A 27,113-nucleotide genomic window follows, 5' to 3' on the forward strand; every position below is an offset into this window, starting at 1 on the left:
GTTGAACCAATGCGTCACAAAACTTAGACTAACAGCAATAATAATTATAAGTATTAACAATTATAACAACAATAATAGCACATTGACAAATTAAATTGGAACAGTTGAGCACCTAGCATCTATCGCCTCACAGAATCTCAAGCACTCGCAATACACTATACAACAAGTTACTTATGTATTATGGCTCATAGCAGCCATTAGTATACGTAATGTGTGTCATCTGACTTATCTGTGATCAGTGTTGGCCGAAACATTAATGCAATTAAAAATTATACAGAAATTATTAGAATTCATCATAGTTGATTTCGAAACTAGAATTCATTTTTGTTATTACTAATTCGATAGGCGCTTAGTGTGTAAATAAAAACTGGGCCCTTATTCGACATGCTAAAAGTGACGTTTCGTGTTGATTTCCATTTGATGTGAGAAATATTGTGACTTGTCGAATTGCTATTATCACCACCTGTCAGTGAACAATATCCACACTAGAGGCGGGGCGTTGTACCGGAATAGTTTTTGGAACAGGTTATTTGTAATAGACTACTTTTAGCTTGTCGAGTATTTAAAAGTACGGACTTTGATTTCTGAAATAAAACAAATATGAAACTTTTATCACCTCGTACCTCCATTCTTACCGTTACTTTAGGTAAAATAAAATTTTGTTAACAGATGGTCGTCTGGGTGTCTGTTGTATCTAAAAATAATGTAATAATATATAACAAAAATATGACAATAGATTCATAGCCTTCACTCAAAACGTCACCATATTTCCGACCCTTACCGAAATAATAAGTCGATATTTGTATAAATAATCCTTATTTGTAAGACGCCTAAGCACGGCAAATACGTAAACTGCCTATTGGGGGTCATACTCGTAAAACTGGTATATTAGACGTACTTTTGGTACGAGTAACAGAGACGTACTTTTGGTACGCAGTCCCAGCTCTAGTCAGGATTCTAGTTGTCAAATATAAGCGTGTCGAATACGTATTAGTTAACTGTCAAATGAAATTAGATCAACGGTAGACTTTTTTGTCGATGGGTATGGCTGCCATGTTTGGATTTATGACATTTAAAAGGGGATCCTAAGGCAAAGAGTAGTTTTACCTGTACGATTTTGATTCTTCTACTGGACGCAAGATGGAGTTAGCTGCCAAATTCCGATCAGGCTGACGCAACTAGGAAGAAAAAAGTTTTGTATGGAATTTGTTTCGCAAATCATTGCCAACGAAGAAAAAGAAAACGTCAGTGCTATTTATTCTGTCAAGTTTACATCAAGTCTACTGTCAGCCTAATTGCTTTGTTTGTTTTGAAGGCTTCAATGTTTTGTTCGGGTATTTCGTGTAATTTCTTTATTATTTAGTGCAAAAATCGAAAATAGTCAACCGTGATCAGAGTAAAGAGCGAGTTTGTTACAATGCCAGCGAGAAAACGGTTTACTAAGTGTGAAATATGTGGCAAGCGAGCCACTCGAGAAAATCACGAAAAAAGGGATTTTATGGCGTAATTTCCCTTGGATGAAGACTGGTAAGTATTGCTTTAGATACTTTTGACCTTATTTTGGGTCAGCAGGCTATAAACACATCGAAAATTAGATATTTTACATTATTTTTTGTTGTGAACTAGGGATGTACTATAACTATCGATAACTGTAGTTTTATTTGTATATCAGTGTAAATAATTAAATTAAATATGTGAAATTTCCTTAGAACTAGCATGCAATATGACCATAATTAATTCGTCGAAGATTAATAATGCATAAATTATCTATTACTTATGCATTAATGGTCATTAGTTAACATATTTTTTTATCTAGCGATTATTTAATATATTAACCTAAAATGTAAGAAAATTAATCTTTGTTTTTATGATAAATAAAGAAATATTATAGGACATTATTACACAAACTGACTTAGTACTAAAGTATGAGTGGCATGTGTTGTGGGTACTTAGACAACGATATATATATATACCCACAACACATGCTATTCATACTTTAGTACTAAGTCAGTTAGTGCAATAATGTATATATATATATGTACATAGACCTAATTTATAAGTATTTATAAATACATAGAAAATACCCATGTCTCAGGAACAAATATTCATGCTCATCACACTAATAAATGCCCGTTCCAGGATTTGAACCTGGGACTATCGGCTTCATAGGCAGGGTCGCTGCCAACAAGGCCAGACTCGTTCTCATGATTAACAGACATATAAATACATAAAAAGTTAAAGCATTGATAAAGGGTTGTTGATAATTGGATGCTGAAAAACATGATTTATAGATGCATATTATATTAGCGCGAAATAATCAGTTGATCATCTCATTAGCAAACACATGGAACATAAACTGTAGATAAAGTCATGTTTTTCCAAGGCTGTATGTTTTCAGATGCAGGCAGTGGGCCAAATTTGTTGGGAACGAAGACCTGATACATCTTCCCATAGAAAAGTTACATTTATTCAAACATGTATGTGCACATCATTATGAAAATCAAGCATTTAATAAAAATAAAAAAACACGACTTAAAAACTGTATTAAAATAATTCGGGTCCACATTAAGCCCGACCAGATAGTAGTCCAATTAAGAACTATCCACTATATAACATACAATTTAAATGTGGACTCGATGCTAACCTGATTTCGAGTACAAAATTTGTAGACAGGAGCCTATGTTTCAACCCTCCCCATTTTATCGATATCGATAAGAATCGTAAGCGTGTAGCGTACTACACTATTTAAATCGCTTATGTTGGTACTATGGTTCTTTGACAGTTCTTTGTCGTACATTTATTACCGAGGCAGCGATGCAATCAGTGACGTACGTGAAGGTGCATTACGGGGCAGTTTGGTCTGACCACTTAGCCTTGGAAATCAGCTGTGACATAAATGTTTTGAAACCTGTTCAAAGTCTGCCCAGCAATATGTATAATAAGGTATTGTGGGGACATAGGGATGCTGCACAAATCGAAAAATACCATTATTTATGTAATGAGGGACTTAGATGTATAGACTTCCCGACGGAGTTTACTGAATGTTGTGATGGTTTGTGTAATAAACGTGAACACAGAGTAGTGATAGATCATTTATATAATAAGATTGTTAATACGCTAAAATATGCGAGTGAGGCGAGTGCATCTGGGTCTAGTTGTAGGAACAGGAAAAGAAAGTGTGTGGTAGGCTGGAACAAGCATGTTTATCCTGCTCACAAAGAAGCCAGGCACCATTTCTTGCAATGGGTATCGCATGGTAAACCATCGAGCGGGCCCTTTTATGAGCGGATGGCGGTAACTAGGCGCATTTTTAAGTCTAGGCTGAAATGGTGCCAGGATAATACTGAACGGATAAGGATGGATGTTTTAGCTGCGCATCACGCTAAAAAAGATTTTAAGAGTTTTTGGAAACACACGAATAAACTGAACCCTAGGTCGTCTGTCCCTCTCGGTGTCGATGGTTGCAACGAGCCCGCGGACATAGCAAACATGTTCAAGGACACGTTTTTGGTTAAGCCACTAAATAGTCAGGCAAGTACTCGTCAGGCGGTGAAGAGTGTCACCGGAAGGTGTGGGTCGCCTATTAAGTTTGACGCGGCAGGGGTAGCTTCAGTCGTGCGTAATATGACCAGGGGTAAATCTCCTGGTCATGATGGTATTAGTATTGAACATCTTAAGTATGCTGGAGGGCACCTGCCGCGTGTGTTAGCGATGTTTTACACACTGGCGGTTCGTCACTCGTATCTGCCTGACGAGTGTATGAAAACGGTGGTTGTACCAATAATCAAGAATAAAACTGGTGATCCGACGGATAAGTCCAACTATAGACCCATATCACTAGCGACCACTGTAGCTAAGGTGTTGGACAGTTTGCTTGATCGACAGCTGTGTAAATACCTTAAGTTGCATGATGCACAGTTTGGTTTCCGAGCTGGGTTATCGACCGAAACAGCAATTCTTTGTCTCAAGCACACTGTCCGATACTACACCGATAGGAAAACGCCGGTTTACGGGTGTTTTCTTGACCTATCTAAAGCTTTTGATATGGTGTCATACGACCTACTATGGCATAAGCTGCGTACAGAGACAGACGTACCAGAGGAGGTAATAGGTGTGTTTGATTATTGGTACAATAACCAAACGAATGTCGTCAAGTGGGGCAACGCGTTTTCTGATGAGTACAGGTTGAGGTGCGGGGTGAGGCAGGGGGGGTTATCCTCTCCGCGTCTCTTCAACCTGTACATCAATGCGCTCATAGAGAGTCTCAGCAGCACCAGGGTCGGATGTGCCATAGCCGGGGAAATGGTAAACAATATCAGTTACGCAGATGACATGGTGCTGTTGGGGCCCTCTGTTTGTGCAATCAGAAAACTTTTGAGCATGTGCGAGGAGTATGCCGTGACGCATGGACTTAGGTACAATGTGGCTAAAAGTGAGGTTCTAGTTTTCCAGCCGCGAGAGCATAAGGTGGATAGGGTGCCGGATGTCTCGCTGTATGGAGTACCTCTTAATAGAACCAAGAAATTCAAGTACCTGGGTCATTGGGTCACGGAGTGCCTCTCGGACGATCCAGACATTGAGAGGGAGCGCAGGGCGTTGGCTGTCCGGGGCAACATGGTGGCTCGCAGGTTTGCACGATGTACAAGGGAAGTTAAAATAACCCTATTTAAGACATATTGCCAGTCCTTGTACACGTGCAGCCTGTGGGTTAACCATACTCAGAGGGCAATAAACGCCTTGCGCGTTCAGTATAATAACATACTAAGGATGCTGTTGGGTCTTCCTAGGTACTGCAGCGCTTCTGGTATGTTTGCGGACTCACATATAGATAGTTTCCCGGCCATATTGCGAAAACGGACAGCTTCCCAGCTTCCCGAGCCCAAACAGCATCCTGAGCCTGGTGGCAAACAGGCTAGATTGCCCGATTGCTAGACACTGGCACAGTCTTCATATTCTTACATTTTAATTTTTAATTTTAATTGCAGTTATTTATAGTTTATAGGAAGCTTGACATTTTAATTTATTTTATCCTTGTTTATTAAATCCATTTATTATTTTAATTTAATCAATGAAATGCTTAATCATGTAAATTTTAATGTCTAGTTTTTAAATCGATTTAAATTTTCGTTTTTATTTTAATTCTTTTTATAAATGTTATATGTATATGGATCAATGTTGTCTGCAATAAATGATTTAATAATTTAATTTGGTAATGATTTGCAAAACAAACTGATTCCACTCGCTAGTATGGAAGTCCCGTCTCTTAAAACGTAATGATTATATGCTCTTTGACAATGACATGCAGTTGCGTCGATGTAGATCTATCATAAAAACGTACATGTGACGCATGTGACAATTGTCCAGGATGAAAGAAATATCTTGACAATTAACATAAAGCAATACAATACCACAAAATGTCAACAAGAAAACAGATTTATTATAAAAATACAAATTATATACAAAGCTTCATTTTGAAACCGGTCGTGGGTTCTAACCCCGGCTCTTAACAATGTGCATCTTGTAACATGTACCGATTGCTTTTCAGTAAAGTAAAATATATTATCATGAGGAAGATGGAGTAGCCCCAATAAGGTATATTTTCCCCTCTGGGTTAGAAGGTCAGATAGTAGTGAGACAGGGAGATATAGTGAAGAATGCGGAAAAACAAGCATTTATTGTGTTGTTAGGCTAGTTCTTTTTTTTTTCAAAATTTGAAAACGAACGAAACAACATGCTCAAAGCCCCCTGTGAGTCAGAATCTGTTAAATTCAGGCTTAAGACGAAACAGGAGCTGAGCCCGTACACAAATTTGAGATTTTTAGGTAAAAGGTAAAAAATATTGACGTCGCGCTGACGAGTGTGGCACCCCGTACCTAGCTAGAGACTATCCCTTGTGTGTGTACCAACAAACCAAATTTTAGACAAATATGATACGTCTTCTTCTTCTTTGTCGTTGTACTCTTTGCAGAGCGTTGTGGTCAACTGCTGATATCAGGCGCAGATGTTGCTTGCCGTACGATTTCTCGCCATTTTTCGCGGTTGGAGGCCATTCTGGCAAATGCGTTCAGGGGACCCTTCATGGCAGATTTAATTTGGTCAGTCCATCGCATAGGTGGCCTTTTGCGCGGTCTTTTTTCGTTTGCTCTACCCTGCACCACTAAACGCTCTATGGAGTCGTTGTTCCTCCTCGAGACGTGACCGAAAAAACTGAGTATGCGGGTCTTTACGAGAGTCGAAAGGCGCTGCTTGATACGGAGTTCTTTAAGGATGGAGACATTAGTCCGAAACTCGGTCCAGGATATCCCCAGCAATTTCCTCCAGCACCATTTTTCTAGGGCGTCTATCGTCTTCTCCTCTGTCTTTCGGATAGTCCAGGTCTCCGCAACGTATAAGAATATAGGAAAAACGAGGGCCCGTACAAGCCGAACCTTCGTGGTGTTTGTGACGTTTCGGTGATACGTAGCCTATACGTAAAAACTAGCCAAGACAAATCCTTTATAATTTCAGGATTTTCTACACAGCACAGAACATGGCACCCATATAGATCTCAATTCCGTTGTCGGCGAGTCAACAACGACACATATTCTTAATATTGAACTTAATTGGCTCTCATTTCACATTTATGTTTTAAATTAATTATAGGCATAGACATACCATATCCTATTGTAAGTACAAAGTTTCAGAGCAATCTAGCAAGTCATTTTAAAATGAGAGCGTAACTACATTTGTATGGAGAACCGAATTTGCTGCGGACGCACAATGTAGCATAATCGGATTAGGACCAACCTCGAAATCTCTGTAACAGTTATGAAATTTATTATGTATATAAATTAAAGGCCCCTTTTTCATGCCCAAACCATTTAACATTTGGGGACCTCGAGGAATCCGAGCCATCTTGGAAAATGTGTACCATCAACACAACAGTCAACATTAAAACTTATTAAATTCTACACAAATAAGTTCTCGATATCTTTGCAGAACAATACATCTTGTTATAGAGAATACTTGCTGAATCTAAGTTTAACGCTTATACACTTCCAGGGGACATTCTCTTAAAAGGAAACTCGGAGGAATATGAATTCTATTTTGTAACTATACATTTGTACGTGGTCTACCCCAATATTAACATTTTACTCTACTGTGACTAAACCAGAAAGAAGGGTTATGGGTGTAAGTACTGATGATTCAGTACACCCTGTAGCTAGGTATTAGGATACTGGACGGATTTTTTTAAATGACGTATCGTTAGATTCCTCTTGCCATTCACAACCTACTTTTACTTGTTCTATTAAAGAAAAATCAATACAGCCGCCTTGAGAGGACTCCGAATATTAAATCATATTTTTTCTTCTAGCGCCTAAACTATTGAGCGGAGTACAGTAAAACAGACATCAGTAGATCCACAGTTAGTATACAAGTGCTATGCAATACAAAGTTACTGAAATTAACGGAAGAAAAAAGTTTAGGGCTAAATAATACGTCATTTAAAAAATCCGTCCAGTATCCTAAGCTACAGGGTGTCCTGAATCCTCAGTACTTATACCCATAACCCTACTTTCTGGTTAAGTTGCAGTCAAGTAAAATATTGATATTGGGGTAGATTATGTACAAATGTATAGTTAAAAGGGGAATTTTTATTCTTCCAAGTTTCCTATTAAGAGAATATCCCATGAAAGGGTATAAGGGCTAAATCTGGGTTTAGCAAGTATTTTTTAAAGCAAGATCATTTTTTTTTCGCAAACATGTCTAAAACTATTTTATGTAGAATTTTATAAGCTTGAATGTTGCCTTACACGATTATTGAATAAAGAACGTAGATTTAGAGTAAAACGCGAATTTCTCCTGGATGGTCCACATTTTCCAAGATGGCTGCGGTTCCTCGAGGTCCCCAAATAGTTAAATGGTGTGGGCATGAAAAAGGGGCCTTTAAGGGGCGTATATACATACCAAATTTCATGACTGTTCAGACATTTCGAGTTTGGTCCTAATCCGACTGTGCTAATGCCACTATGTACGTAAACTGTAACTGTACTACGGACTCAACCTTCACGTTATAATTTTTTAAGTATTAACGTTGACATAGTAACGAAAATAATAAACACGTCAATTGAAGTAAACAATATTATTATATGCAAGAAAATTTTGCAAAATAGGTACATTAATGATTAATATGTAAAACACCATTAATTATTGAATTAAAATTATGATTTTGTGTTAAAAAATATGAGACCAATTATACAGCCCGATTACACGGGCTACATATTAAAAATGATTATCATGGAAACAGTAAATATACACAGGTGAACAAAGTTATAGTAAAATAGGTGCATAATTTCAGAGCTTGCCTGGCCCACCTGTACCACCTACCATGACCACGGCCGTCTCCTACTATTATTTTTTTCTAATACCTATGGCCTTACTAGCGAATAGTATTCCATGTTCTTGATCCAGAATTTAAACCCTTAACTACATATTTGTGGCACTTGGGGTTGAATTTGAAACTCTATGGCACTAGCGTGGCTCTATGAGAGCGCCTTATATAGGCTTCTGGTGACCAGAGGATCAGCATTGTTAACCAGCGCGGAAATGCACCCAGCCTTCTGGGCACCCTACCGAGCGACCAGAATATAGGGCAAATATTTTATGTATACGTTTTTGACTTAAGTGTTTTTATCATGTTTTATATTTAAACTTACAGATGTCGAACTACCAGCAAAGTTTTTGAAGAGGTGTAGTTTTTATATTTCCTGGTACCAAACTGATACAGGAAATTGGAACATCAGTAAATAATCTACACCGAAGACAATGAAATATAGTCACATAATACCTTAATGTTTTATTTTATTAAAGAAATCGGTAAAAAAATGTGTTAACTGAAAAAGATAAATTTTATTTTATTTGTAGTTGAATAACAAAATATGTATTTAATCTCCTTTTAACATAGGAATTCTCTTTGTGTAGGTCTAGTCACATAATAATAGGTACTTAGGTCTTGGTAAGTAATATAGACAGTACAGTAGGTCTTATCTTAATAATTTGAGATCTCATACATGCGTTCCGATATATCTGATGGCGACTGTACATACAATGGGGTCGCGTATACGAGTACAAAGAGCATTAAAATAGTTGTTGATAGACCAAGTGAGCGAGCTACTATGGTACCTATCTTTATATCAATTTTATGCATTATGTAATAGCGCAATACAGAATTTTTTTTTGACAAATGTAGTATTATTTTTATAGTAATAAAGGTTATTCATGAACCATCTCGTAATTTAATAAAAACGGACTTTATCTCTAAATCATATGCCTTATATTTACAGATGTGTTAGGTTACAACTTGGTTCGTGACGTGAACGTGGTTTAGAAGCAACTTGAGACTGGGTGCGGAGTAAATTGCATCAATTTTTTTTACAATTTTGAGCGTTTATAGGAGAATATGTGGAGCGAGCATTATTCGACGTGTAGGTGTGGGTTCAACAAAAAGATCGCATGTCAATAGTTCTTTATTGTCGTTAAAATTCAATTAATAATCGCCTTTATCGACCATCAACTGTGTGGTCACTTTTTAATTGATTGACGTTGTCAGGTACAGTTTCACTACTCGCCGCCGCATTGTTCATAGCGCATTACTTATCCTATCGAATACAAGATGTCGCTGATTCCTGTAAACTTATGTTTTTAAAAAAAAGACGCTTTACTCTATGCCATATATTGTAGGAAAGGAAGGGTATTCCCTGTCGTACGTCAAAAAATCCAAGATGGTGCCCAAGCCCATGGACAAAAAAGTCTAGCAATAAAATCAACACTTGTCAAAATTTGACATTAGCAATCCACAGTCAGGTGACAATCAAATCAAACCGAACCACTTCGAGTTCAGAGCCATTTCAAACTATATAGTAGTAATAAACAAAGTTGATTTTTGTTTGATTATTTTTTCTATGAATGAGTTTTGATTGTTCCAAATGATAATATCCACAGTTGATAGAATCAACACTTGATACAATCAACATGCGATAGAATCAAGTGTTGATTTGATGTGGACGCGAAATTTGACAGTTGTGCATCTCGAATAAGGCCCCAGTGCTTCTTTGGAAAAAAATACAAATCGCAAAAAAACTCTGTTTCTTTATCTTAGGTTTGTAACCACACAATTTTCCAGCTGGATGCCAAATTTAAATTTTATGGTCATCTGGAAGTGGGACTAAGTGGGTTAGGTTTTTCATGTTAGGTCAGTATTAGGTCAGCTAGTGAGAAAAATCCCGATTTTTTAGAAGTTTGTATCTTAATAACCATTTGATAAAAATAGTAATAATAAATAAATGAACCAAATTTCACATGTTCATTACATTTTGAATTACGTAAGGGTCAAAAGGCTCCAAATGGTTTGTGTAATATAACACACTCCCGCTGCGACGTCATTTATCTTCTTTTGAACTTGGCTATAGATGCTGCCGCGTGTCTAGAACATTAATAGCAAATACACATTGTTTTATATTTATAGCCCATTATAAATTATATATTTAAAATCTCTTAGTTTATGGGTTAATAATTCCTATCTCCAATTAGTAGTGACAGTATAGTAGTTGATCTCGCTACAGTTTCTCCCGCCACGTGATGTGCTCGATTGTTTAGGCAATGTGTAAAAGAAAGCAGAGAAGAGACATCGTCACCATACGGTCGCAGGCGAGCGCACAGCCGCAATGCACACTCGCGTGCGCTGGCGCGAGGCGGGAAAATCTATCTTACTTTATGTATTATGCATCATCTGCCTGCATCCACTGTTACAACTGTACACTCACCGCTCACAATTCTCTATTAGGACAATAATTACTATAGACGCTGTACAATTTCGTAGCAGATTTGTGTGCATTGAAGCCATTTGTTATCCCAGTAACTAACTGGTTTTAAGATTAATTACGGGCATGTTTCTTAGAGGCAATAACTTTGACACGATTTTGCGATATTGATGCGCGTTTTCTCTCGATTTACTTGATTGGTTTGTAGTTTTCTCACTTTTTTATTATATACTTTAGTTTGTCTAGAGCTATCTTCATAATTTGACGAGTGCCGACCATTTACTTTTGCTAATTTTACTACCCATTAGTACTTAGAACTTGTCCATAAAACTAAGTAGCTAAGACTAAGTATGTTTAGATAGGTAAATCGTGAAAGCCAATTTAGCGACATCCTATTTTGATGCTTTGGTTTGGTATTATTTAATTCATTTTCCTATAGATTAAGGAAAATTGCCTTTATATTTCTCAGAAACTGATATTTAAAGAAATTAATACTTACTAGTTTACTTGAACTCAAACAAACAAATCCGTAACAACTATGTTAGATATTAAGACATTTGCATGAGGAGCAAATATTCGATTAAATTTGCACTTTATTGTCTTACTGTTAAAGGCCTAATTTATTCAGAAAACTGTTATCGTATGAGGTCAGCTATCAAGAGAGGTCGACCGGCGAGCCAGCTAGCCAGTGCGTCGTGAGATCACTCCTTAACCTCGACGAGCGAATCGTGCCCGTCCAAATTTGCTATTCGATAAAATATAGGCTCAGTCTGCACATTAAGTTTGGACATAACACAAGTGCCACGCTACAACAATGAAGGCCGGAGTGTTTGCCTTGCTGTTGCTCGTCTGTTACGTCGAATGTAAGTGCCTATTTTGTGTCATTACTTGTAATGTAACTACCTACCTACCTATCCAAAAACGCATGACTAAAATATCTGCGTGAAAAACCAGTGTAGTACATTTCCTTAGAGGTTATATTTTTGATAGGCTGTTGGAAGAAAATTGTAAAGATTTTATACAAATCTAAACTCAATGATTATTGGTAATTTTCTGTTATTATTAACTTGATATATCAGTGCATAAGGAAATTAAAAATAATCATTGATAATTTTGTTTATGTGCGCGATTTGAACTTAAAACCAAATGCCAATTTTGTCTCATTTTGAGTTCAACTCGCTCATATAAACAGGTATTAATGCGAGCAAGACGCGCTGCGAATAATGTCAATAACAGATTTTCGAATTTGAGTTCCGCTCTAGCTCTTAGCATATTTTTTATTGCGTAAAGACAGTGTAATAAGTAGTAGTAGATATTACTGTAGAGTATACCCGGTAAGACAAACTTACATTAGTACCTACATAATTATCCTTTATCTTTTCAAAAGTTATACTAAGTTACCATTTTTTTAAATTACAGGTAAAAAGACGTATGCACCCCTCGACAAACATGCCAACGTAGACTTTATTAATATGGAGGGGGGCGGGATCAAACCAGCGCCGCGGCCGGGCGGTGTGGCGACCCCTCCGTCTAAACCACCCGTGGTTCAACCCGCCCAAACTCCCCAGCAAGCATCAGTGCCTAAACCAGCCCAAATTCCCCAACCAGCACCAACTACAGGAAAACCAGCACCAGCCGTCACCATCAAACCAGCGCAACCAGCCGTCACGCCCGCTCAACCGAAAACACCCAATCAAATCAAACCAGTCCCCGTTAATCCGTCGCCAGTGGCCAACCCCATCACGACCCCTGGACCCGGCAGTGTCAAGGATTTGGTCAATTTCTACAACAGCCAAGGCAAAGGCAGCCAAATCCGCCCCTACAGTTACAGCCAGGCTGTTAAACAAGGATAACTAATACAATTTGTATGCAGAATGATCTAATAATAGAATTTTTTAAGTACTAATTTGTTGCATTTTACACCACTTCGGCTAAATACCTATGTATATAGAAAAGTAATTAAAGGAATCATACCATATGTACAAAACGCAAATTAAGTAAAATACCTGTATTTTACCTATAAGTACTATCTCTACTATACAGTATGCAAGATTTTCTGATTTTGTATTCATATAATTGGAGTTTTGGTACTTCCAAAAATGTATGATTGTGTTTGGGCTATTTCCCAATACAAACGTACTCGACTGTTTCCTCCGTGGTTTTTTTTTGACTGACTGACCAAGCACCTGCGGAGCACGAGCTTAGCATCTCCGTTTCACCTTGAACAAAAATGTTTTCTTATTATATATTATTTTTTATTATTTTAGGTCGCATTACTAAACCGATTTTCGTGTAATTTTGGAAGTATATTCGAAGCAATTACTCCAAAAAGTATTCACTTTCTAAAACGTTCTAAAAGTTTTAATTATGTGTCGAAAGTTGGCAGTAAATTTACGTCGCTGCAAAGTTTTCTTTGACAATACACCTCTATTTCAAATAATCTTTGGTTGTAAGTAAAGATGCATTGATTGAGTTGTAAGGTTGAGAAAGTTTACGACAAGAAACAGTGGCAATACTATAGAGGGCGTTACTTGGTTGCTTTACGTGAACCCGGTTCAAATCAGCACTTTGATTTTTTTATTGTTAAAAAAAACAATCGGAGCAGGGCGGAGTGTTAGGGTCGGCAACGCGCATATAACTCCTCTGGAGTTACAGGCGTACATAGGCTATGGAGACTGCTTACCATCAGGCGGGCCGTATGCTTGTTTGCCACCGATGTAGTATATAAAAAAAGGTCTACAGCTAAAGGACCATTCCTTTTTTAATTTTCTAAAAGTATTCGTGAACTGCATGGTCACTTGTGTTTGTTGTAAGTAAATTTACTGCCATCTTTCGACACATAATTAAAACTTTTATAACGCCATTTGACTTTGATCCTTATTCTATCCCTGATATGTGTTCAATTTGTTAAATATCAAAAAGTGGCGCCATGTGGCGAGACAGTAGCAATACTCGTACTATAGAGGGCGCTACTTGGCTACTTTACGTGAACCCGGTTCAAATCAGCACTTTGATTTTTTGTATTTTTTTTGTTGTTTTTTTTATTAGCATTTCAATCACTGCTACCACACAAAATTTCACGATTCTAGGACTTCAGGAACCAATGTTTTCAGGTTTGTAGGTATTTTTAGGTATCCCCATTTTAAGGAGTTGCAGGGTGAAAGTTACAAATTTCTCTCGACCATATTTGTTAGAATACAGACCCGTCTCAACATGCCAAATTTCAGCCTTCTAAGACTTCAGGAAGTAGTCTATCTTTTCTATGACACGGATTTCATATGGCTCGGACAGTGAAAATTAGGGTATCTATAAAATCTAAAGTATAATAGGTAGCCTAATAAAACTTGGTATTTTTGATAAGTCTACTGACTACATAGTACCTTAAAAATTTCAGCTCTCTAGCGTTATTCAAACCGAAATTACGAGGGTCCGAAAATACGACGAAACGTGCCGAGAAAAGATAGGCACTGCCTTTTGCCCTTTGTCTCGTCTTGGCGGGGGCACGGCCGTGCCTCCAGATTCGGCGCGGATTCGCCTTTATTCATTTTACACTACATATTTGTCTACTGAGATACTTTCCAATTATCATTAATTATTTAGATTTTATAGTAAAAAAATATATAATTTTAGATGACTCGTAGAATAAGTATTGTATACAATAGTGATGTAATCAAGCTTTTCAATCTTGTACCTTACTTAGGTAACTCAGTAAGCTTCGTTACCTAAACACGATACTCGACTGAATAACTTTCTATTATATCACGATTGTATAAAATACGATTATGTCTTAAATAAAAGTTAACTCTGAGATTAGCAGATAAAACAACGAAAGTGTTCACATCAGACGAACATATCTAGAAGCTACATAAAAAGATGCATTAAGACGTAAACAATGGTTTTAAAACTTATTCAGCCAGTGAAAGTGTAGCACAAGTTCACGAAGTAAGACAGCATGGGCAATAGACTCGGTACTCGTCCTTTACAATTTAACAAACTATGTTTGACAGTCGGTTCCTTGCAAATTCACTTAGATTTCAATGGCGAAAACGGGCCTTCTGCAAATTTGATGTATGCCGCTTACAGTCCATTCTTGTCATGTCGTGTTTCTTTGTGGTTAATAGACTAGTCAATTTACTTGTATTATTTGCAAAACCAAAGAGAATTGGTAGAACTTACTTACCATGAAATTGCGGCTTTTTGGTATTCTAAGGAAGTTTTATGCAATAAATACTGATTCAGAACTTAGGAGCATCGCTATCATTAGGAGGATACTTTTGAGTTAGGTCATGTTCTGAGGACGTCACTTTCTATGTAGGCTTCTTTATGAGAATGCCACTTTCTGAGGACGTCCCTTTCTGAGTTTGTCGCTTTCTGAGTTTCAAAGTTGGAGAAAGTTAAGTTGAGGATGAGGATAAATGTAGATCGTGGCATTCACGACGACGCGTGCCTTGACTCGTATTGTTATGTTATTAAAGGTTACATTTTGATAACTCTGCGCGTTATCGTGGATGACACGAACTATAAGTCATAAAGTCAGTTCTGAAAGATATCAGAAGAGTTTTCTCCCAACATAATATCTATGTTATTAAGCGCTGGTGGCCTAGCGGAACGCGCGTGCGACTTGCGATGCAGAGGTCGCGGGTTCAAACCCCAGCTCATACCAATGAGTTTTTCCAAATTTATGTACGAAATATCATTTGATATTTACCAGTCGCTTTTCGATGAAAGAAAACATCGTGAGGAAACCGGACTAATCCCAATAAGGCCTAGTTTCCCCCTGGGTTGGAAGGTCAGATGGCAATCGCTTTCTTAATAACTAGTGCCTACGCCAATTCTCGAGATTAGTTGCCAAGCATGAGCCGTGGCAAAATGCTGGGACAACGCGAGGAAAATGATGTGTAATATCTATGTTATTGTCAAAATTTAACTTTTTTATTTATTTACATGCCTATATGTTACATGCCTTCATAAACTAGTACGTAAACGTGCGCGTTGAGGGCTGCGCAGCGCAAAATGTGCCACTTTCCCTCTCAGCTGAATCATACGGGCCATTACTGCAGGACCCCTTACGGTTACGTGCGTGGTCTGGGACATTGTGCAACACCTTGTCCGCATTTTAACAATAACAATGACTCATCGAGGCTATGATATAATTAAGAACACTTCAGTACCTATCCAAAATAATCTACCACCAGTCTAATATTACTTATAGAAAGCTTCTGCAATTATTTCTGTTTAATAGAAGCGTAGAATCATTGCGTTAACTGAGCGCAGGCTTTTATATAACGTAGTTTTTAATAGCCTAAACTTTCTTAACAAGTCACACGTGTAAATGGAACATAACTTTATGTTCATGTGCGTTTGTGTTTTAATAATGTTATGCTTGTAATTTAGGAGATCTAACTAAAAAAATAAAATATAACAATGTATTTGAAGAAGATTGTTATATGTTTTCCCAAGCTTGCGTGAGCGCGTGAAAACAATGACGGCCACTCCGAAGTGACATCTCGTTTGCACACAATGAAATCATTTTGTGGCCTGATACATACACGTACTTCTAAGCGAAAGTAGCATTACATATGGTAGATATGTGAAAATGCAATTTCATCCAATTCAATTAGTGATTTAAGAGAGAAATATGTAACAAACTAAGTTTGAGAAATTAAATGATAATAAATTCGGCTACTATGTAGGTTTATAGCAAGTAAGGCGTTTAAAGACCGGATCTAATAGAGGAAGCGTAAGACGAGCTCAAATTGTTGCTTATTTAAAAACGACTTCAAGTTTTCAATATTTATTATAAGTGTCAGTTTTTATGAGTAATAAAGATGTTACATCACCGCTGCGGGTGTCGCAGGGGCTCTCCCAACATCCGCCCCACTCTCGCTTTCCTTGAGTTCTTTCGTGAGTCCGTGTTACGAAATGCACCGACGTCAACCAGATCCGCCCTCATTCTTTGCGCGTGCGTCTGATGACGTTATTGAATAATACAGCGGCGCCTGACCCATTCATATTCTTCATTTGGCGCATTGCATAAGCATCTACGAATACTCTACGCACGCTAAAATTTGAGTAATCACTAGTAAGTTCCATAGAACAGGCCGAATGTGAACTCATTTTCACAAGGAATTTCACTGTGTCACGGAACAAATGGGAAGTACAAATCGTAATGTAGGCAACGAGTCTATTTAAAAGTCATGCTCACGAACTCTCTAGATATAACAAAAGTTGAGATGAAAGTGACAAATATAATTTTGCAGTCAATTTATACACATAAATTGACTGCTTGAGAGACGTTCTGTAACCGTACGGTGGCATGGACATGTTTAAGTATCGGTTAGTTCGGAATTTGCATTATAAATATGGCTTCATAACTTTTACCCTGTATCGCAAGTCTCTAGCCGTACCTATATACTACTTTTCTTATATTCTAAGATCCCAGAGCCGCCACACCTTACTTATATTCTCATGAATAAAATGTATGGAATAATGTATATAGTGTTAGTATGTTTACTTATAGCGTCTGCATACTTGCTATATTGGCCCGACGCCCATTTGTCCGGTACAAGGTGCTAAAGGTAGGCAAAAATAATACTAATTGTATGTTTTAGAAAATACTGTTAAAAATTGATAATCAACATTGCCAGACCATTTCCGCCAGCGATAACTTTTACCAGACACTTTTAAACTGTCAGAAATTTTTTGTAACTTTACATACCGATATTCTCACGCTTGATTTTTATATATATCATACTCAGGGAAATATTATAAAATATTTTGTAAGTAGCCAGACCTATTAGAGGATCCAACCGCCCAACCATGACCCAGCCACATAAAGTTTCGCTATGAGTCTAAAGTACAATGATTATGAGACAGTTAGCTGATACACAAAAGCAAGGAAGTTGAATTTTGCACATCAGGTTACGTTTATAATGTACACGAGACAAGAAACGATATTGAAAAATTCGACCCATAAGGGGATGGCAGTTTGTATGTTGCATACGTTCCTTGTATACAGCAAGTATTCAGACATTGCAAGTACATATACTAACACTATTTTATCCCATACATTTTATTCATGAGAAAATAAGTAAGGTCTGGCGGCTCTGAGATCTTGCTCTATTACTGCTTATGTTTTTGTTGTATTCATAAGTCATAAATTTGCAACACTAACGATAAGACCCGGAATAATCCTCTTATGCAAATGACAACAGATCTGAGGTAAGTGACTAAGCAGATCCGAATTTGTGTCTTGTTCCGTTTTAAGAAAGTTGTGACACGGTATTGTTATGCAAACCGGACCTGCCGTTGTTGGAGCGTTGACGCTATTACTCTAACGCTCGCAGACACGCATTTACGCTAGAAAAGGGTGCGATCTGTGACGCTATTCACAAAGCTATACTAAGAAATAAGATTTTTTTAAACTCTAGTGAAGTCCGACCCTATTTGTGAAAGAGAGTAAGTACTTGAGGATAACTTGCTATTGAGGTACCTCAATATTTGTATTTTGTAGCGTATCAACTAGCGGAATGGAAAAAGTTGCGATTACACACATAAGGAAAGTATGTCCAAATTCATACAGGTGTCACAAATCTAGAGGTAAAAATATTCGAACGATAAGCTGACAGTATAGAAGTAATATGTAAATTAGTTTCGGTCACGACAGGTAGTTAAAGTACGATTTACAACACGGAACACGGGTTCCTGGATTAGCAATATATATGATGAACTGATTGTGTGGAACACATACAACGCGGCATAGTTTCGTTTTCTGAATCGCCCTGTTGCAAACTAACCTGACATGGTCCTCTGCTATTGTTTAAACAGGTTCATTAGAGAAACTGTTTCTTTAAATATATAACTGAAAGTTTTGTTAGTGTTAGCACCTATCACTAGGTACTAAGTAGATGTCAAGCTACTAAGTTGGTACTAGATTGTGACTAGAAAATTGATCATAATAATTTTATTAAACTTTGTTGCACAAAAGAAAATTGAAGCATTGAAGACCTTAGGGCAAAACGACGAAGCAAGCCTTCCGGTATATGTTCAGAGTTCAGACACATATTTTATTTGATGAAATATAATTTTCTTCCGGTAAGCTCATTAGTGAAGTTCAATCATAGACTAATAGGATTAAAAAATCCTACATACATGAAAACGGGAGGAGTATAACATAATTACCTAATATAAATACTTAGGTATACCTATAAACTATAATTGTGTATTTAAAATTTAATTAATGCTTGTTTGTTTTTAATAAATGAAGATGAGGTTACATCATCACATGTTCGTATTAAAGCGCAGGGCTTGTAGAAAGTTTTTTAAAATTGAATTTGTTAATTACTGTTAGGGCTGGGCGCAGGCGTAGCCGTGACATTGTTATGTGGCGCGGGCGCTGGCGGCGTTACAGTTATACCTATCATTTCAGTATTTTAACTTCAAATCACTTCATTCTTGCCCCTGCAAGAACTTTTGTAGATTTTTTCCCGCGATTTTTTGTTTAAAAGACGGAAAACTTTTTAGACTTTCTAAGGCAAAGTATAATTTGTTGCGAGAGTTCGATTGGATGAAAGTGGTGAAAAAGAGCGATCGTAAGAGAGCTTTGCAGCGAAATCATCAAGAAGCAACCGCAGCTCATTTAGGTGTTCTTAAAACTCATCGCCGGTTGGCGTTGACTTACTTTTGGCCTGGTATGTGCAAGGATGTAGTCGAGTTCGTAAAAGCCCGTAAAGTCGTAAAGTTAGTAAGTATCCTTCCTTACTTGTACACGAAAGTATTTAACGGCACAACATCTTCAAAAAGAAGGCAACATAAAAAAACATTTATTATTAATTGGATTGCTTTTTTTCTAATAGTTCGGAGAGAGTTTCTATAAGAAAGTACCTACTGTATGTTATTTTATGTTTTTTTTAAATTCCATATTAATTTAAATAGTATTTTTTAATTTAATGCATTATTAGTTATAAGATGTAATGTTTTGAAAATATGTATCCCGCCGAGTTTCTTGTCGGTCCCATATTGTCGGGTCAGAGGTGTAGGGTTAGAGCCGGCGTAGGTATATTTGACGTTCATAAGCGCATTGTAATATGCCTACTTGGAAAATCTTTATCTTTAGTTAATTTAATCGTATCGAAAGGGCATTTAATGCGAGAGTGTTATGCAGAAGCAATTCTGCCCTGCCTCCTCCCTTTGCGTTGCAGTTGTACACCTGCTCGGTAGGTACCTACCTACCTAGTATCTTTTGTATCTAACTAGCCTCTGCCCCCTACTTTGTCCTCGTAATAGAATGTGACCTAGAACGTAGTATACCTACTTAGTATGAATTTTATGAAATGATTTTTTTTGGCTACCAATTTTACCGCTACTGACTGAACGCTCTTTTAAAACGAAATATTTCGAGCGCTTACGTCATGGTGACGTCACTGAGAGTTACAGTCAGTCGATGTTAGACCGCCGAGCAGAGCAGTCTTACCGCGTGATGTTCGTGTTGCCGAACCGTTGGAAATACATTATATTGTATGAATTAATGAGGTAAATACAGTACGTTACAGTTCCAATTGATGTAACAGCTCATTCTGTTATCTGAGAGGCCACACGCTGGCGACCGATCGTACTACATTACCCAAACTCGTTATCTCAGAATGAGCTGTTACATCAATTTGAACCTTAATACTATTACGATGATAGTTGCTTTTTAACGACATGGTTGCTTTGGCACGCGCCTAAGACACATCTCCATAAAAGAAACAAATACTTTTGTTTTAATAGATTAGGGTCTAAGGCGTAAACACCATTTGAGAAAATTCGTACTATAATGCAACCTCCATTGTTTACACTCAGTGTCCTAGAGATAAAATACTGATTTGTTCGCCATGCTGTGGTGGCGCGCGCGCACAAATATGAAATTGGCGGAGAGAGTGAAATTGAATAAATTGCCCATTGTGAGGTGCACGAATTTGGTAAGTATTACTTTCTTTCCCCAACATGTGCGGGTGAATGATCTGAGATAATACGTGATTAGTGCGTACGCCACGTAACAATGCCTTCTATTTCACTTAGGCACCTGTTTAATGTCTAGACTTATGTAACTTAATACTTCGACATAGAGTACTTTAAGTTTAATTACCTTTTTTCTGGTTTTCAGTGTTGGAAAACGAATTCATAGGTTAAGGTAACTTGGGCACACTGCGAATATGTAAAGTAAAGTACATTGCTAAATATTTCTGAAAGTTAAGGCTGAATACTTTATCATCTATGCTGCTGGAATTTAATCCTCATGCTGAACGACAAAAGTAGGTACTCGTTAGTTAAGTAACCCATTATAACCAGAGCTGGCGGTCCCGGGTTCGAACCCCAGCAAAACATTTTGGAGATGACTAATCAAATAAGGAAAATAATATCTTAAATAAATATGTAATTATTTTAGGACCGTCTTACACAGATCGACCTAGCCCCAAACTAAGCAAAGCTAGTTCTATGGGTTCTTGGCGATGAAATGTTCTCTCTGGTTGCCCTGACAACCAGCGCCATGGCTAAGGATCTTAGTCATCGGCATATGCTGAGCGGCATCCATTTTGGTGTAAGATTTTTCTAGAATAAGATGTATTATAGGTTAAGTTTCATGTACACCAAATAAACTATTTCTATTTCTAAATACATAATTATATAGATAAATACATACTTAGATGCAGAGATAACATCCATAACTCAGGAACCAATAACCGTAATGAAGACACAAATAAATGCCCTTACCGGGATTCGAACCCGGGACCTCTTGCTTCGTAGACAGAGTCACTTCGTTACTACTGAAACACAATAATTTTATCAGACGCACTGTTTCATAAATTGATGTTATTAACAACTCGTGATATCGCCATTGCGTGTCTCTATCAGTCAGCTGTTATTATTTCATTTCAGTTTATTAAGTCATTACCTACGCAGACAAATGACGCGGTAAATAACGAGCTCTCATTAACACGTTTTGAATAGGGCCACAGGTGAGGTGATTACTCCTGACCTGACGCGTCCAAAATTTGAATGTAGCGATAGGCAGTTACTAACTTACTATAGTTGTACTTAAAGCACAGCAAATAATTACACGCGAAATTGTCATATACAGATTTCACTACACCTTATAAAACAGAGTCCCCTATCGCGTCTGTCTGTTGGTTGCATGTTCGTGATAAACTCAAAAACTACTGAACGGATTTTCGTGCGGTTTCAGCTATCAATAGAGAGATTCTTGAGGAAGGTTTAGGTGTATAATTTATTAAGGTTCTGTGTAACCCGTGTAAAGCCGGGGCAGGTCGCTAGTTCAAAATAAAAGTTTTCACTTCTGTAGACAGCTTGTATGGATAGTATATACGTAGATAGATAATGTACAAGTTTGCCTGTCAAAAATGATGTCAAATGTCATTGTAAGTACCTATTTAATTGACAATATTTTAAAAAATCTATTTAATGAGCTTATTACAAAGAACATGAAGTGTAAAGGAACATTTTTTTTTTCTTTCGTGTTAAGTCAAGTGATCATTAGTGTCTCCTGAATACTGCTTTTCATATTTTCCACTCCGCTAACCATACGTTTTGGTACATTCATATGGCAGCTGGTGAATGCTATGAATTATGAAGCTTAATTGGTCACGTTTTTTCATTTGTACTCTGCCTCTTTCGCACTTATGAAATGTTCATATACGTGATGCCTTCCCTTTTGCACACATCCGACCCAATACGAACTTTAAGATACGTCAAATCAAAGATACAATATGGATCGGATTTGACACTGACATCAAAAGTGACATATCATCAAACAAAAACGTCGATATCGTATCTGGACCTAATATTTGACGTATCTTAAAGTTTGGAACGAGCCGTTCAATTATCCTTAAGCATAGGTATGCGTCATTATAGACTTGTGGCGTATAACAGGGGTTCCCAAACTTTGCACGTCGGCGCCCTGGTGCGCCGTAAACAGTAAAGAGGGGCGCCGTGAGGCGATCATCACGATGTTACCTATCTATTTCGAATAGCCTAACTAGGTTAAGGCGCCGATATTACATTTTAAACTTTGCAAGTGCGCCGCGGACTGAAAAATATTGGGAACCCCTGGCGTAGAAGAATGATTGTAACACAATAAGTTTTAATGTTTATCTAAAATTCTTTACAAAGAACTCCCGTATGTTTGTGTTTTAATACTGCGTTTTCTTGGAAATCGATCATTTCCATCGGAGTAGCTTTATTACTCCCGTAAACATTTGCGGCTTTGTTGCTGCATCAAGCTGCAAAGAGTAAATGTTGCTGAGGATACCGACGATATTCTCAATTTTCTTGAAATCTGCGAATATGTTTTCAAATTCCGCTTAGATCCTTAATGACCAACCGATGTCAATTTCGTTGTCACTGCTGATTATTTTCTTTAAATTAGGGAAGTGAAGCATTCATTACCAATATCATTATAGATAATATCGAGTTTTACTTCTGACATGATCTCCCATGTAAACTGTCCTTTGCATTGAAATTTAGGATTCAAGTCATAAATATGTTTAAAAATATCCGTTAAGAAATCAATCGAAGCTACATTTTCTTTTTTGCTTAGAAAATTAGGTAGGCATTTGCTGCAATTTGATCTGATCACAGTTGAAAAGTAAATTTTCAACTCTTTTCATCTTCTCACTTTATACTTTACAAACCCATTATAGTATTTTATACAATCGTGATATAATATAGAGCTTTTTAGTCGAGTACCGTGTTTAGGGAACGAAGCTTGCTGAGTTGCCTAAGTGAGGTACGGGATTGAAAAGCTTGATTATTAATATCACTATTGTATACAATATTTTTTCTACGAGTCAACAAAAATAATAAGTACTTTAAACTAATAAAATCTTATAGGTAAACAAATCAAAAGTATACAGCAATTTAAGATACGCGAGTAGCCGCGATACCTTCATACTCGTACGCACCCGGCCGCCGGGTCCCGGCTGGGTGGTCAACGACACCTTCTCGTAACTCACGATGCCCTGGTACTTGCTCCTTGCAAAATTTTATATTTAGACAGTTTTTTCTCAAATTTGGCCATCGTAGCCTATGGAGACTAACAAGCAACGGTAAGCGGTATTCGTAGTCTATGAATGTTCCTATATTAAGGGTGTCATATGTGCGTTTATGACTTATGAAGCAATTGTTTCTACTATACAATCTAAAAATACATAATTAATTTGAGCTATGGTTTTTTTCGTCCTATTGACCACGGCGAGCTGTGATTGGTCAATTTCATTATAGTTGACTAAACCGTTTCGAAATGAATATTATAGTTCAGTTGGGAGCCTGTATATGAAAAGTACCCAATTACAGTTTAGTATACGAAATCTTAATTCAACCATTACAGTCGACGAGTAGAAAAACATAATTTTATCAGTGATGGTATGTATTCCAATAGGCCAGCACTCGTTGAAGTCTTTTATAGGAAGCTTAAGCGTAGGCTTCGTTTACGAGATACTTCATTTACGAGAACTTAAAGTTAAGTGTACTCAGTTGGCCAGTTGCACTGATTATAGTTAACTGAAAAACGATTAAAAAAGGGTTTAATGCGTTATAGTAGCAGTTATAGACTGGTTCGATATCGTATAACTTTCATTGTTATAAATAATTTGAATTATTTCCCAGTAGTAGAGCGAATGTTCGTTTGTTTTTTGGTTTATATATCTAAATTAGTGTGTTATTAATACAAACTGCTATCCCATTGGTATTAAAATTGATTAAACCTTAAGAAGGTGTACTTAAACAAATTGTAAAAATAGTAATCAGAGTATTCAGTTCAGTTTTTAAACGATTAACTCAGGTATTGTCTACTGGGGTCGCAGCCTTTGGTGGGTGAGATTATCCCGCTGCTGTTGACCAGTACAGCGGGCACCGTCCGAGGCCCGAGTATTGGAACCTCCGTCCAGCCGATTGAGAGAGTCGTCAACTGCCGCTACTGAGACGCTAAGCCTACTTTACCATTTCTTTAAACTTCGACTACCTACCCTTAGTTTTTTCTTTCGTTGAATATACTACAGCACAATCGACGACGAGAATCACCAAAAAAGTAATCCTGTAGATTTTATTTTTTATTTTTTTTATACTACGTCGGTGGCAATCAAGCATACGGCCCGCCTGATGGTAAGCAGTCTCCGTAGCCTATGTACGCCTGCAACTCCAGAAGAGTTACATGCGCGTTGCCGACACTAAATAAAAATATATTAAGTTTCCTAAGTAATGCGACTTTTGAAGCATTGTATTAAATTAATTTACTAGCCCGACTAATAAAAGCCTTGTATCTTTCCTATCCGGTTTATTTTGTCTCCTTCGGTCAAACTATGAATGAAAATAAAAAATTGTATGACAGTGGCAGTTTTATAAATTTTAATCAGTACATTAGTTAATATAATCGTACGCATCTAAGTAAAAAATAGCTAAACGAAATTGTAGTAACGTAGTAACGAGATTTTTTTAATGCATAGTTACCTAAATTAAGCATACAAATGCTCGTAGACAACCTACGTCACCACAGGGGGTACAACCATCCACACACAACACCTATTGATTCCGTTCAACGCCGAAATCTGAAGGGGCCAATTGATTAACAGTCCGCCGGACGGCATCGGCCTGTCAGAACAACAAGTTGACAGTTCCGAACAACTGACAGACCGATACCATCCGGCGGACTGTTAATCAGTGGGCCTCTTAACATTTGTCTCTTATTGCACGTACTATCACGTCTGTATGGGAACCATTGCATTAAAGCAACACAGAAGTCAGAAATGACAGTCAATATCTGACAACCCCTTACTAAACACTACTTGATTGTGATGACGTCACGATCAAGTTCAAGTCATCTTTCAGTATTTGCGTTTATGTACATACCTACCTGTTAAATGGCTATACAATCAATTATTAAATAAAATGTAAGAAATCTTAATGATACATTTTTTTTAATCGTTTTAGTCCACCGATGATTGTTCGAAAGATAATGATGAGAACCTACGTCGGCGGTATGACTGTGCTTAGAGGCCAGAGGGCATATTTTGACAAAAAAGCGGAAATAGGCAAATTAAAAAACTATCTCAAGCAAATTAAGATAAGGTAAGTAGTAAGTACCTACATATCGATAGATAAGTATTGGAGTAAACTTATTAATGTCGTCCCGGACAGCAAAATTTACCTTGATCCTGATATTTACACAATATTAAAATTCAGGTGATTTCAATTATTTTCCTAGTACAAAAATACTATTATCTAAATCAACAATGAAGATAGAGTCAGACCAAGATAGCTCTGCAGAATGATTACTTATCGTACTTACAAGGCCAGGGATCGTAATAGGTTCACACACGTTCGTTAACTTTGATATATCCACATGCAGCCAAATGATTCAACAAAACGCGCATTAAAACCTGCGTCAACAAATCTCTCTATTACAAAACACCAGCCCACGCTGATGACATCAAAGGACTCCATATCCGCGGCAATCCGGGATAGGATCCGCAGCGGCGAACTTTCTCGCGTATATAACGCAGGTGACGCCGCGCCCGCGACCAGTGTACTCGCACCACGCAGCGCGCGCGCCCCGTGACGCCCGCGCAAACGAAAGTGATAGACTGTGACATTGGATCAGTGTGTGTGAACTGGAGCAGTGATCGGTAGCGAGTGTTATCCTGAAACTGTTCCCGCCTGGATCTGCCTGCTGCCAAAAGGTAGATTTGGATTTGTGTGGTTCATTGTGAATTTGTGTGTGAGTGTGAAAAATCGGATTTACTAAATGGAAATGGTTTTTTTAGATTAATATTTGAGATCACAATTAGTTGATAATTAGTTAAGAAAAATGATCAAAGAGATCGAAAGGTAATGGGAAAAGGAAAAATAAACGCGCAGCCGGGGCGTAGTCAGTTCTTTTTAACATTATAAATACCATTATAATTTTCAATGATAAAAGAGAATATTTTGTTATTTTGCTTAGGTAAAAACTAACTGAAGGATTAAACATATTTCTTTTTATATTAACACGCAATGACGTCACGTGCGTCAAGATAATACAAACTTAACTGTTTTATTAAATGCCAATTACAAAAAGAGCAGTCATTATCTGTATGTCTGCTTACATATCACCATACATTATAGACAAATGAGTAACTTATTAGTAATACCTAATTTCGATTATATAAACTAAATTGAAGAAATAATATCGGTTTTTATTAAACAGTGAAATAAACTTTAATAAAATGTAAAATATAAATGAAATAGCGAGTCACAAACTTAGGTCACTGGTCTGGGGCTACT

The 27,113-nt window shown here is 37.3% G+C and overlaps 2 protein-coding genes across 2 annotated transcripts in view; both read left to right on the forward strand.

The window, feature by feature from the left end:
• The first annotated feature begins 11,417 nt into the window (after window positions 1-11,417).
• On the forward strand, window positions 11,418-12,701 carry LOC133519076 (uncharacterized). Its single transcript, XM_061852969.1, has 2 exons — window positions 11,418-11,662; window positions 12,219-12,701. Exons 1-2 carry the CDS (start codon window positions 11,614-11,616, stop codon window positions 12,650-12,652), a joined length of 483 nt encoding a protein of 160 aa, XP_061708953.1. The 5' UTR covers window positions 11,418-11,613; the 3' UTR covers window positions 12,653-12,701.
• A 13,614-nt stretch (window positions 12,702-26,315) lies between these two features.
• LOC133519079 (cuticlin-4) overlaps window positions 26,316-27,113 on the forward strand; it is a 53,953-nt gene continuing 53,155 nt past the window's right edge. The window contains exon 1 of the mRNA XM_061852973.1: window positions 26,316-26,530. The gene's annotated coding sequence lies outside the window, so the exon portion shown is untranslated. The remainder of the gene's footprint in view (window positions 26,531-27,113) is intronic.

Source organism: Cydia pomonella, chromosome 6 (genome assembly GCF_033807575.1).
Source record: "Cydia pomonella isolate Wapato2018A chromosome 6, ilCydPomo1, whole genome shotgun sequence".
Classification (NCBI taxonomy): Eukaryota; Metazoa; Arthropoda; class Insecta; order Lepidoptera; family Tortricidae; genus Cydia; species Cydia pomonella.